This window comes from Chelmon rostratus, chromosome 1 (assembly GCF_017976325.1).
Source record: "Chelmon rostratus isolate fCheRos1 chromosome 1, fCheRos1.pri, whole genome shotgun sequence".
Classification (NCBI taxonomy): domain Eukaryota; kingdom Metazoa; phylum Chordata; class Actinopteri; order Chaetodontiformes; family Chaetodontidae; genus Chelmon; species Chelmon rostratus.
In genome coordinates this window covers 12,557,451-12,571,942 of record NC_055658.1, presented here as the reverse complement: position 1 = coordinate 12,571,942, position 14,492 = coordinate 12,557,451, and the positions used below count along the sequence as shown (strand labels likewise).

General features: G+C 42.7%; 1 protein-coding gene across 1 annotated transcript in view; it reads left to right on the top strand.

The window, feature by feature from the left end:
• Window positions 1-2,454: 2,454 nt before the first annotated feature.
• Window positions 2,455-14,492, top strand: part of gpc6a (glypican 6a) — a 133,294-nt gene continuing 121,256 nt past the window's right edge. The window contains exon 1 of the mRNA XM_041937762.1: window positions 2,455-2,617. Coding sequence (XP_041793696.1) covers window positions 2,455-2,617 — 163 coding nt within the window. The remainder of the gene's footprint in view (window positions 2,618-14,492) is intronic.

Sequence of the window (14,492 nt, the reverse complement as noted above, 5' to 3'; positions counted from 1 at the left end):
TTCAAGTGACTAATTCTACAAAATGCCTGACTGAAATGATTTCATGAACAAAGCATTAGGTCTGATTGTTGTGATCATGGACACTGAGTCGATCAGCCTCTTTAAGCAACAGCTGTGGTTCAGTCACACGCTCATTGATTTACCCTCGCTAGCACTAATTTACCCATTACCAGGGCGAGATGACACTTGTTCACCTGTGGGAGGAGGTCCAGGTGCACACCACGTGCACCCTGTTTGGGTGTGAACTCCTATCTGCTAAGAGGTCACTACTGTTTGCCTAACATTCAGCCATTACTCTTGTAAAGTGGCATCACATTATTCTTAAAATGTCACACTATCATTCAACAAACTGAAACATTATGTACATGCTTTACATTCTGTCATTTTGGGGCTTCCTCTGTGTTAGTTTGTTGTGTAGAAATATTGCCATTTATTGAGCTGATTGCAGCTTATTATGTGATTTATTTTCTGAAACATTTCTCTTGAACACTTGATGCATTTTTCACTGCGAGAGAATAAAGGACTCAGTAACAGTGTGGATGAAGGAATTTTAGGGAGCTCAACTATTTCATAATTGTCTCACCTAACGCTGGTTGAAGTGATGCTCTGGTGGCCCAGAGGTCTAAGACGCTCTTCGGTTCGAGCTCAGACCAGCACCTTTGTTGCATGCCATCCCCTCTCTTTCTCTCTCTCACTGCTGCTCTACTGCCTTCTCTCTAATAAAGACAAAAGTATTAAAATGCCTCAAATGATAAACTATGAATGACTTTTTTTTTTTTGTGCTGGGGCAACTGTCCTCCTGTATATCCTGAAGGGCTAATCAAATTGAGTCACTTCGTCCCAGCTCCCTTTATAGTGTCGACAAACTGAACTGTTGAGAGCGTCATGTTGCTCTGCAAGAGTGAAAAATTCAGTGTGTTAGCCCTGAACGGAACTGAGACGTGATGATTCTCTCATATTTCCAATGTGCTAATTTCTGCACGCCTGATTTTCCCTTTACATTTGACAACCCCAAATTATGGCTAATTGCACTTCTAAAGTGCATTTTAAAGTTGGTTTCAACAAGCCAGCTGGAGCTCCCAAAACCACAAAAACACACTGCGGAAGGGTTTGTGCGGATTACTACGAGAGGCAGTCTCCTTCTACTCTCAAGGGAAAATGTTTCACGTTATAACGAGATACTTTTCTTGTTAGATTTTCTTCATTGTAACAAGAGAATACCTCCTCCTTCAGAAAGGTGTCAAATTGTTAAAAGAAACATGTTTTAATAATGACACACTTTGATGTTATGCATTAGTGTCATAAGTCTGTACTGTGGTGCCATTGGTAATGCATTATTTGTGGCTCGTGAAGTTAAATTAGGTGAACTCATCTTCATAAATATGAGACCCACAAACAGCTCTGCCCCTTGAAAGCACTGTGGTTTTGCGTGTAGGAAGAGGCTGTGTAATTTAAGCAACAATAGGCAAGAGGAGGCTGTTAGGAGGAAGGCAACTGCACACAGCTGAAGTCTGTCAGGGATCTGACCCAAAAAATATGACATGAAGGCACAGGCTAAATAAGCAAAGCGGCGCATAATAGCTGGAGTTACAAAAGCACATATGAGTGGTGAATGATGCAGGGCAACTTTCAGTGTCTAATGGTGTGTGTGTGTGTGTGTGTGTGTGTGTGCGCCAGAAAGCCTCTGGGTGAAAAATGTTGATAGCTGCTAAGATGCTGCTCTAGCTCCATCCTGCCTGCAGCTTTTATCGCTTTACCTCCGTAAGGTTACCACCATCAAAAGACACTGAACGGTCAGCAGCGGCGCTCAGTTTCGTGGACTCACACAGACGAGTTCAAATAAAAGACAAGAAATCCGGTCGATATGTGTGTTTATTCCGCCTCCTCTTCCTCCTGGTCCCCGCGCCGCCCCCCTCCTCCTCCTCCTCTCGCTCCTCCAACATGTGTCTACACACTAATGCGCTATGGTGCGCATTGCCAAGGATGCATGAAGGCAGAGGACATTACGCGCCCCTGGATGCGAGCAGCTGAAGTCGCAGCCACTCCACTCCATGTTTTGCCCTGCCCTCGTGCGCTCCGCTCGCCGTGCAGCGCGCGTCTCCGTCGCGTTTCGCCTCTCCTCACACCGACACGAGCACAGGGCGCTGCTGTGTGCGCGGGAGAAGTTGTTGGCACAGAGAGCACCACACAGTCTCCTTCCCGCGGATCCGTCGGACTCACCGGCTTCTTTCTCTTCTCGGGGGGAGCGCGACGCGAAGCTTTTGCAATGAGGTGGACGAACCGGAATCTAAATTGAGGAGTTTATTTTTCTTTTTTTTTTTGTTTGTTTTGTTTAAATGGACATCTGACATCCTGCTCACTGGAGAAAATCGCTCAAGCAACCCTTTGGATTGCTCGTTTTTTTCCCTGACGGAGCTCGTATTTCCCTGTGAAACACAATCAAGGATTTCACTGATGTATGCGATGTGGAGACTGCAAGTCGCCTTATGTACTCTGTCGGTGCTGCTGTCCCTGTCATCCGGTGGTGAAAGCAAGGCGCGGAGCTGTAGCGAGGTTAGGCAAGCTTATAACGTTAAAGGATTCAGCCTCGTCAATGTACCTCATCAGGAAATATCAGGTAGGCGAAACTGACAGATCATCACTGTGCCTCGCACCCTCCTCCTCCTCCTCCTCACCACCACGTGCCATGTCTTGTTTCTCCCACAAATTAAACAATTTGCTGATGGTCGCCACACGCAGCCCGGACTGTGTGATCTGCCTCAGACCTCTGAGCCTTTAATTCACCCTCTTACTCACATCCAGTCATATTAAGAGGATCCAAGTAGAGTCGAGCGGGGCATCATCAAAAGTATGAGTCTGTTTTTGCAACGTGACACACACTTTGTCAACGCATTTGTCTCAATCCGTGTGTCTGCTGGGTTTATTGCACTGTAAACACTTGGATAAATCAAAGGCATGCCATTGCAGCAGAACCGAACTCTATGTCTCATTTTTGCTCTGTAAAGGTCAGCATGATGCTCTCCATTTCCACATTGCTTAATGATGACTCACAGCAAGCTGCATTTCATTCATTATCATCCATCAAGTAGACAGACAGTGGATTTAAAATCCAGCCTGCAGCTGAAATGATCCACCTGTGCAACGGCAACGGTCACATCGCTCTTAAAATGTCTTTAAAGTGAAAATCACACAACCCAGGCAAGTTTGAAGTGTTTGATTTCGCATTTTCGAGGCCAAATTGAGGAGCACGCAAACTTAATTCGCACCAAAAGCCCACGTGTTACTTTTCACCCCGTTTTGACCTTAATAGAGAAGCGTTCCTCCACTGAAAGAGGCGGCTTCACCCACAGGTCACAAATTGACAGATGAGCCATTTACTGTACCAGCAGTACTGTGAGAGCCCGGGAATCAGATGAGGGACCTTGGCGTGCCATTTACTCTCCAGTCACCCAAATTTGAGATGCTTTCAGAACAGAGCTGCTTAAATGGAGACAGTGAAAGACTTTGCAACAGTGGCACAACAGGATGTGTTTGAAAAGTGGATGCATACCTGTTGCTCGCATTCAACAGAAGATCATGGAGCTTGCTGTGTTGTATTTGGCTAAATAGTGGATGCTGTTTACCAGTAGGGGGCTGTATGTACTCAGCACGAAACACTCCTTTTGCTGTGTTTTTTTTCCCCCTCCTTTCTTTTCGATATTCCTCAAGGCTATAGCTTAGGTTTTAATTCATGCTCTTTGGTACAGCAGAGATAGGGGGTTTTATTATCTCTTGTGTGGTGGTAATCACATTTATGGTCAAAGCAGGAAAGGAGATTAGTCAGTAAACATAGTCTGCTTCATGAGAGGGAAGAGGGGAAGCAGAGAGGCCTGAAGTTAATCCCTCTATTGCCTCTTACAGACAAAATAGAGATACTGTATAGGTAATTGGCGGCGTCAGGCAGTAATGATCATAGAGCCGCCTTATGTGCTTTTAACAGGGTTTTGACTGGATGGGAATTTGATAGTTTTGTTATTGATTGAACGTGTGTAATTCTGCGTGTGAGGGATCCTTGCATTATGAATACACCTTAAACCATTTTCACTGAAGAGTTCTTATTCTGTGTGGCAGATTGGGAAGTTAGTTCCCTTATTTACCCATCAGACCTTTTTCACAATGTATCAGACAGTGTAGACAAAAATAGGGCAGTGTGTGTGTTCAGAAAATACAGAGTTCACTAGAAGAATCCGCACCAGGCTGTTGTGAACTGTAAAAAATGTAAAAGCAAAAAGAGAAACTTTTGTGCCACACTTGTTCTGCTCCAGTAGCAACATGTCTTCAGCTTATCAGCTACTGAAAATGAGATATTTTCAGCAGACTGCTCAAACCAGACGCTGTGGTTGGAATACTTAATGTGCAGTCTTTTTTTCTTAAACACTTACATGATATGCTTTTAAAAGCAGTAATTCAGCGCTGCTGGTCTATTATTTTCATTTCATTAGTTGTTTCTGAAAGAGCACTGGAAGCTAGATTCTCCAAGCTCCATTTACCTCAACGTGAGTTCAGATCGTTCAGATCAAATAACATTTTTAGGAATTATTTGTAATTACTTGGACATACTTTGATTATGTAGAGGGGTCGAGTATTTATTCTTCTTTCTCATGTAACGTCCCTCGTCCATGTGGAACGTGAGCCAGTTAAAGACAAAGACAGAGGTCTGTTGGCCACATTATAGATCAAGATGTTTTATGGAGCTGCAGTTAAGTCCTAATTACAAGACATGTACAGCCTGTGCACTATGTGTAATTGGATTTTGTTGTCTCCAAGTAACCTTTGCATAAATACAACAGAAGTTAGATATAGGCCTCAGGAGATGGGATAGTAGAAAGAGCTCAATTATGCCTAATTAGCTATGCTAATACAAATGTGTGGTAAGCTGTATGAGCAGCGTTAGCACTCATCCCTCCATCATTTGCTATGTCATGCTACTGCTGCGCCTCGATGTAGATGCAAAGCACACAGGTTTAATACTTGTGCAGAGGTGGCTACCTCAGGTTGTAAGCCGCCATTTGCATAAGCTAATTATTCCTGACAGCTCTGTGCCATGGACGAGCTGAGCTACATTATTTAAGAGGTGACAAACAAACATATTGATACAGATGGTAGTTTTTGCATATATAAATACAATAGGCTACTTATTGAATCCATAGTTTAACGTGAATTAAACATACATTTAATACAATTTAAATGAAATCAATTGAATCATTTCTTTTTTTATTATTATTAATTACACAGGTTTGTGGGTGGAATTCTGAATGGAAGCCTCTTACTTTACATTTTTGTCAGACCCTTTTGAAAAAGGACATGTACACAACCACTGTCTAAATTCTGCCGGCCATCCACTATTGGAACATTACAGCAGTGTCTGAATGAGTCTCATGGGCCTCAGAGTCATAAAACTTACCCAGAACACAAAGACCCTGTGAAACCATCAGAGCAGAAAGCCCGAATTGATGTTTCAAGGATTACACGAGGCTCGGCCATTTCTTTGTGGCTTTCGCTGTTTGTTTTATCTAAATCTACAAAGTTGTTGTTGGAGGATATTTTTATGTGCTTGCCACTCAATGTGTGACAACCCAATATTTTGATTTATTTATTTCTTTTTAAGACAGGTGGGTGGGCTAATAATAACAATTATGAATGTTATGCCAGTAGAGGGCATTTGGTACACAGTCTCCCGCCGCTTATAAGACTCCAGATTTTTCGCCATGAAGAGAATGCACGCTCAGCAGCTCTTCACTTCTGTCATACCGTGCTTGGCAAATTGTCATCATACAGAGCTTTATTCTGGGATTGAAATAACTGTTTGGCCCTGATGCAGACATAATTTAATTGACAGCTGACTGGGGTAGAGGTCGGCCATACTACCCACTTCATTGATTAAAGAGTGCTACTTTCTTTTTCTTGCCTAAGGACTCTTGAATGCTTCAGCTGGCTGACAGTGCAGGAGTGGTGGGAGGTAGAGGCCAGTAAGGAATATCTTCGTGGCTTTAGAGTACTTTTCATACAGTACGAGCTCTCTCGGAAGAGTGCCAGTATTCTTTGCAAAGAGCGGGTGGGTAGGATGGGGTGGTGGTGCTGAAACACGCTACTGTATGACAATCTGAAAAATGTCTAAAAGTGCCTGGTGGACAGCTTCATTAAACTGCGCCAGGGTTTGCTTGCGATTCCTCCGCTCTGTTGTGCACCATCGCCTGCCTGGTGTGTCACACAGCCGTCAGGCAACAATACAGCCTGCCTGCGAGGATCGCCCCGTGTGCACGTGTCAGACGTTAGTTATAGTGTCACACACACAATGCTGCCTGATTGTCAGCCCTTTGTTCATAAACACAACAGCTTCAGTCGGGCCCTGCCAGGGAGCTCTCACACCCAGGCTTTGCTGTTAATATCAACATCGACTTACACAGACTCGGGATTCTCATGGGTGGACTCTGCTCTTTGCTACGGCTTTGAAACAAAATCACTTGATGCTGCAGTTCCAACGAATGCAGTGCCTGAGTCTTATATTTCCTTCCTCGAGAATAGCAATTACCTTTGGGGTTCATCTGTAGCAACTTTAAAGAACATTATTTGATTTCTTTTAACAGAGCAGTTATTAGCTGTTACACAATCCAGCATAATTTTTCCTCATGCGAATTCCTGATGCTGCAACTCTCTCTGTTTATCACTGTGATCTGCACTTGGCTGTTCGCTGGTTGTGAGATGCATGCCGTTCCCCAAGTCCCTTAAACACAACCCAGATATCAGTGATCTTTGCTGTTTTGTACTTAAATGAAAGTTAGGACCCTTGTGAACCTCCATACGGCACAGTTGATATTAGCGGAACTTGAGCTTTCTCAACACACTTAAAATAAATAATCTTACAACACATATTAACATCTAAATGTAGGATTCTTATGAGGCTGCCTAAGATGTACTTCATCAGAACTTTAAAAACAACAAAATCTTGTGCTGATATGTATTTTTTCAAACCAGTTTTAAGCCCATGTTGTTCTTAATAGACACTTGTTTCAGGGCCTTTAATTGCATGAAATTGTAAATGATTGAAGGAGATGATACAATTTACTCATAATTAAAGATGTGAGTACAAACTATTGTTGTTGTGTTCCCTTAAGATCCCACTGTAAGAATCAGCACTTCAGGTTTGAGGCTATTTAGCAACAAACTGTACAAGCTATCAGTCTCATCATTGCTGTCAGGAATTTTAAGTGACAATATGTATAATCTCCTGGTGTCACATTTCTGCATATTGTCACAAAAGTATGTAATCAACAGTCTCTTTATTGCACTGATCTATTTTTAACTTACCGTACATGTAGGGCATGTATGCAAAATAAATCTGGGCGTAATTTTAGATGTGTTCGCAGCCAGATGTCTAATCACTAAATAATGGAATGACACGAGACCTTTAGTGAAAGTGTGGGAATACCACTCTAAAAGCCCTTGCCTAGCAAATATCCATATAAAAATTCTGTGGGGCATTTTTTCCAAAGCCCATTAAGATGCTCTTGGCTCTGCCAAACTGGAAATAAGTCTCTAGCCAGCCTGTATACATCTTCAGAGAGAACAGTTAATGAGATGTGAGGGAGATTAGGCTGTGTGTGTTTGTGTGTGTGCATCTGTGTTTCTGTGTGTGTGTGCGCACGTGTGCTTTTCTTTCTTTAGCCTCTCTTTCCCAGTCTTTCTTTTCCTGAGCATCTCTACTGTGGTAGAACTTGAAAAAAAGTGTTTTGTTTTTCATCTGGCGAGACAGATTGTGTGCGCGACACACTCAAATGAGTTTGATTGTGAATCCTCCAGCTGTACTTTCCCCCCTTTTGTCAGATTAGTTGAATGAGAATATTTGACAGTTGTCCTGACCTGAAGAATGTGTCAGCCCTCTGCAGGCATTCATGCCTGAAATGCATATGGATATGGAAGTCTTTCTTAGCGCCATGTATGGTGTTTTCTGAGTAGCGTGAAAAGCCTCCGGCTAGTGTAGGAGACTGCTGTAGCACTTTTTCCAGTTTTCAATCAACCGCTGGCCTAAATCAGTAATACAGGGTGGGATTAAGGATCTCTACCCTCTCAAGCCTCGAGAGGAGCTAGAAAATGATAACAAAAAAAGTAAAAGGGATGGATGTGATTGTGTATGTTTAGGTTTTGAAGAGAGATCACAGAGAACAAGCCAGAAAATAAACAAATGTAGGAAGTAAAAGAGAGCATGCAGGCATGGAGAGCACTCTTGACTAACAAGGTGTTGAAATGATGATTTGAGGTGAGAGGAGCTGTGGGACGCAAGGACCCCCTCCTTGTTAGTCCTTGTCCTACGTCAGTTGGGGTGTTATCCATCCGAATTTGAGGGATTAATGGTCTCCATCGCTGCATGCTGCCTTTTCTACTTGTTTCTGCAAGAAGAGGGGAAGCATTCAACATTAAAGAAAGAAAAACTTCCACGGGAGGCATCAGACGGAAAAACCACGTGTGGTATTCCTCCACCAGAAAAGTGTTTCCCCTGGGATCTTTCTGTCAGTGGCTGAGGGTGGTGCAGGGATGCTGCTGTGAGTGGTGGGGGCCACATTGTCACATCATTGTTGACATGTGGGAATAGTGGGTTGTTATGACTGATTAAAAGGCAGCCTTCCTACTCATGTCTCTGCAGGGGAGACCCTTAGGATTGACCTAAAGCCATATAAAACACACTGTTTACTACACAGGCAGCGCTAATCACTTCATCTATTTTCACCCTCGAGCCAACAAGGCGTTGGTGGTTTTTCTGCCGTTGTCCACAATGTATGTTGGAGAACCAAGGCGCTCTGTTGTGTTTATGGCTACAGTCTTTCGTTTTGCCCACAGAGCTTTTTTGCCTCAGGAGGGTAGCCTCTGAATAGAAGTCCCAAGCTTGACACCAATGATAAGGCTTAGAGAGATGTGAGCCGCAGAGTGCTTTGGGAAAACCCATGCCATATCGAGGTGTCAGGGATGCAAATACATTTCACACTGGGGACTTTTTATTTTTGTTTTTCAGACACAGACAAGTACACATGGCTGAGGTGATTTGCTAAATAAGCCGCCCCTCGGAGACTTGGAAGTAAACAAGCATTAAGCGCAGATAAACATGGTGTGCCAAAATTGTCATGGAAACATCAGATGCTGTCAACAACTGCAGACAGTGACGGTGGCATTGGCTTTACAGGCTTGACAATGGCACTGTTGTTGTGTTGGAGAAACATAGACAATTTCCATCCCTGAAAGACCTGCGCGGTGGTTTCACTGAAGTGAAACCGCGGGGCGTTTTTGATGTATCAAAGTCAATAGCGCACACGCTCCAACATGCAGACATTTTTTAGTTCAAACAAAGCCATAGCAGCACATCAATGGCTACCTTTAAGGCCTGTGAACATCTTTCAGGATTCTAAATTTAGCAGTTCTTGTGTCACTGAATTCCTGAAACAGGAAATTCAATATTTGATTAGTTACACTATCCACTCTTGTTTTAGCAGCGTGGAATAAAAAAAAAGGAAGAATTGAGAAAAACGAGGTCTTCAATTTTTTTTTTTTTTTTGGAATAACAGTTATTTTCTTCTTTCCAGAGAAAATCAATTAATTCCATCCTCCAGACCAAATAAAAATCTATGACATTACCTTGTAGTCCGTTACCCAAAGTGCAAAAGCAATGTCACATTCTCTCCAATCTCTGCAGCACCCCACCTAGAAAGTTAAATCAACTTCGGGCTGAGTGGAGCGTCGTGTTTCATTCTGGTTACTGTAGACCGTCTCCGTCAACCAGGATTCAGGACTGTTACATATGTGGTGAGGCCCTAGATTTGAATGCATTCCTGAAAATGGGCTAAAGCTGGTGTTTATGATTTATTATATGTGGATTGGAAACGGGATCGTTATTTGCACAATTCATGCGCAGTATTTTCAGAGCTGAAAAAGGGATCTTAATTAGAACACAGTGTGCATGTGCAAGATACTCAGTGACTGGATTGAGACATTTTTGCTTCTGATGATGTGTGGGTGATTTGTGCTATCTTTTGCCCCGCAATAGCGAAGGTTCAGCGAGGGTTCAGCTCAGGAGATTCAGCGATAAAGAAAAGAAAGGCTTTGTGCTCTCTGTAAGCTGCCTGTGTAAAGCTGTGTGTCACTTCTATTTCTCTCATTTCTAATAAATGAGCTCTGAGTCATATGCGCTTGATCACCTCAGCGTTTGCAAACACGGCAACAGGACGACCGTTACACCCTAATATTCTGTGGCAGCATCGTGCTGTATTTACGTAAACTGTGCAATCAGTAAACTAGTATTCAGGTTCAGTAATTTCATGTCAGCAGCGCCACAATAGGCTTAACAAGAGAGTTCCAACTGCATGACTGCCTCTCTTAAGTGAATAGATGATAATAGCTCGCCAAGTAACAAGACAACAGAAAAGCACAGTCCTCAAAGAGTGCAGATTTGTTGTCAATTGTGTTTTCAAAGAGCTGTAGTTGTTAGCCAGAACAAGACATGCAAGGAAAGCATGTTCCAGTTATAAATTAGTAAATTTATACCGATTACATGAGTTCATGACCCAGTTTAGTGTGATCTCGTTTGCGGCTTTGAGGTGGGGAGACTAATTGGAGATCTTTATTATTTTTATGTTAATGCAAAAATGTAGAGGGCTGATCTTAACCTGGGGTCACATTTTCTGGCCTTAATTATAACATTAAATAATAGGCTTTGCAGTGAAATGCCTTCTGGGGTATAATGACACTCCCATGTGTGTCAGGGATCAGCCCTATGTTCCTTTACCATGTGCTGCCTCATTTCCCTTTTACTCCGATTCAGGTACTGTATTCCTTTTTATTCAGTGATCTGTGAGAGCCAAAGGTACACTGATGTTAGTGGATTTTTATGATGATTGATTCCTGCAAAAATGGTAAAATGTTCATTAAACTTTGATGGCACAATATGAGAGAGAAGGCAAAAGAGGTTTTGCAGTTGAGATGTTAAAGACTATTAAAAGTGCTTCTTTATGTACCTCCAAAAAGTCAGATTGCTCAAAAAATGTGCACCCTATTTTATTACAGAGGCTTTTAATGCTGTAGCTCCATATAACTGGATGCGCTTTGCATGTATGACGCCGACGCATATTGTGTTTCTTGCTAAAATTGGCCTGTAATGAAGCATGTTGGACATGCGACTTGCAAAGTGGTACAGAATGACATCAGAATTCATCTGGAACTAAAGAAGTATGGCGGGGGTGAACCAACAGATCATTTAAATCACCTTCCCTTGTAGCTGATGAGAGCATAGAGCACTCTTGCACGAAAAAATATCTAGGCTCACTAGGCCCACACCACTGACTTGAATGGGGCCACATTGTGCATCTCCAGGGAGCCTTGCCGTCATGACAAATGTGACACGCTCATGTAACCCTAATGTCAGAAGAGGACCAGTTTGAAGTCTTGTCGGTCTGAGAATGTAGATGAGGCTTGAGAAGGAATATGTATTCAGTTTAATTTATTCGGGGCCTGTTGGAGAGGAGGTGCAAGCGTTTTGGAAAGGCTTGTCGGGATCAACGGGCTGACGAGCTTATGTCCATCCATTGTTTACATCTTTTGGAGCCTGGAATTTCTTCATGTGTCGAACGAAACATCTGCCATTGTGATGATTCTTGGCACATCCTTATTCTTTGGCTCCTGGAGGGTGCTAGAATCTGAAAAGAAGCCAGCCTCATCTCCTGCTCCCAGAACCCCGCTGTTTCCTGTCCCCTGTGTAAGCTGCCGGTAAATGAGTGGGCTGGTCATCTCACACCCTGGGGCTCTACCTCGGGCTCTTCAGACCACCAGCTGCTGTGTTTAGGACTGAGTCATGCACCAGTTAGCATGATGAATCCAGAGCACGAGTGCAAGGCTTTAACCCCGCCGTATGTCTCCTCCTCTTCCCTCCTAGCCTCTAATATTTAGCGAGTGTGATGAACTGCGCTGAAGAAATTGAGACCAGATACAGCTGTGCAGTAGTTTTTACAAAACATCTTGAAGGCAAGAGTGAGCTAGATTTTTGACCTGTTCATTTTAGGGATGCCAACGATTTATCACCTTGGAGAACATGATCAATCAAGAACATATGTGCACAGTTAGCATGACGGACATTTCGAATACCGGAACAGCGGCTCCCTCCTTGCGTGTGTCTGCTGGACGTTCGCCATTCCCCATTCCCTGTGAGCAAATGTGATTACAGCGGGGGGATGCAGGCTGTCATGGTTTTCAGTCATATTTTCAGCGTACACCTTTTATGCCACAAGGCTGCAGGCCTCGCCACCAGGAAGTGGTGGTATTAAGTGGATGTTAAGTAGTTTACACTTCATTGTCCTTCAGAAATATTAGGTTCCGCGCTACATGAAGCTCATGAAATGAAATTATTTTTATTTTTCGAGTAGCTAGACAAAACACCAGCAACACATACTGTATGTATTAGGGTTGGGCGATATATTAAAATTTTCCAACCGGCCACCATCAGCCCAACAACCGGCAATGGCCGATATATTTGGGCAGGTGTGTGCGTGTGTATGTTTATTAGTTAAAAAAAGGGTTAGGCTAGCTAAAAGCTAGATAAACTCAAAATGTCAGGAAAGTCAGACATGAATGTATCAAATTTTTTGCATGATCACAACTCAGCTGCTACTTTCTGCAAATGACCCCTCCAGCGCACCAGGCTCCCAGAAGTCAGATCAAGCTGTCAAACAAGGCAGTGCTGATAAAATACGAATACATTGTCTGGAAGTGCATTGCCTATTGCTCGCCTAAAGCATAGTTTAGTTTGCTGTTTAGGTGTAGTGTGAGAAAGTTTGTGACCAGGCTGCCATTTTAAAAACGGACAAACCAAAGCCAAGCACCATCCAAAGTGCAGTACATCACGCAACATTGACAGATTTTGTGGATGACGGAGTCAGATTGAAGGCTGTGGCTATTTCCTGAAAGCGGTACGTACCAGTGCAGACCCAGTGCTTAATGCATTTGTTGAAACTCTGTCAGTTAAAATGATTTGTGTGTTCATTTTTTGCCGGCGCTAGTTTCCAGACGACGGATGCAGCATGGTTAAAGGTGTCGCTTACCTTGATGATGTTGGAGGTTTGAGTTCTCCCACAGTTCCTCTTTTACTATTACTCCCTGCTAGATTATCCACATCGATTTGCCACATTTTTATTACAAGGATTTACCGCTTTGATCATGCAGACATGCTCATATTGTTAAATGAATCTTAAGTCCTTTGGCTTTTTATTGGGATTTGTATTTCTCTCCTTGACAGAGGAATTTGCAGGCTCCAGTCGTTGCATTCACACAGGAATGGACTGGACTCAGAGAGCCTTGTATTTTTAGTCTAATCTAATTTCCATCCTCCAGAAAAACATTCTGAATTATGCCTAATCAGTTTGACCATTTGTTGAATAACGGGATCGGGAGCAGGGTCAGCAATTTCAAGTGATGACAATATTTCATTTTATTTAATACATTATTCAGATTTTTTTTAAAAATTCTATCCATTGTATGATTCTAGTACCTCATTTGCTTCATGTTTAAATAAAACTTTAATCGAGGAACAGCATGTAAAGTGAATCGTTAAATACCTCAGAAACAAGTAAAACAGGATTCAGGCTGGCGTAGTAGTCACAAAATATCCGACATGATAGATGATTGTGATGCACATGATCCCTTATCTTTATGACTCCTGTAATTCAGAAACACCTGATAAGCCTGAATGTAACACTTCTTCTGAATAGGTGTGATTTGGTAATTATGCTGTTACGTTCTTATTTCCACATACAGGTTTCACCCCAGACTGGTGGTGTAAATTTTGCTTGGAAATTTGTTCACAGGCATTATGCATGACAGGGGCATGAAGCTATGCAGTTTATTGTAGGTCTGCTGTAATAGACCGCATGCATGACTGGAGCTAGCAGCCATGAGCCCCACTGAAGTGCTCGACTTGTACGGCGGCTTACCTTTGACATTTACCACAAGCGTCTCCAACCAGGTAGTACGCATATTGGTTTCAGATACTAGGTTTACAGTCAGGGAGCTGCAGAAATGCTCACTAAAGCATTAATGCATACAAAATGGAGTTAAATTTTGTGAAGGTGCACAATTAAGGTGTCAGATGGGAGGAAAGCTGGGGTTTATAAAAAGCTCAACATCACTGCACTGACCTGTAAAGGGAGTCGCCCCAGCAGGTGCTCATCAGATTTCAAAGAGTATTTGAGGTTGTTTATAATTAATGTAAAACCTCATAGTCACTGCTCGGGATGTGATTTAGACTTGAGAAATAGGGTCTTGGTCAATACTGGGTCTTGAGGATGCGTTCTGTATTCACGGTAGATTCTTGGTTAAGAACATTGCTGGTGTGAACAGTGAAACTCTGGGGTTGACTGAAAAGTTGAAGGTGAATTTCTGTATTTATGTCATATTGGAGTAATAGTCAGTTTCTGACTTGT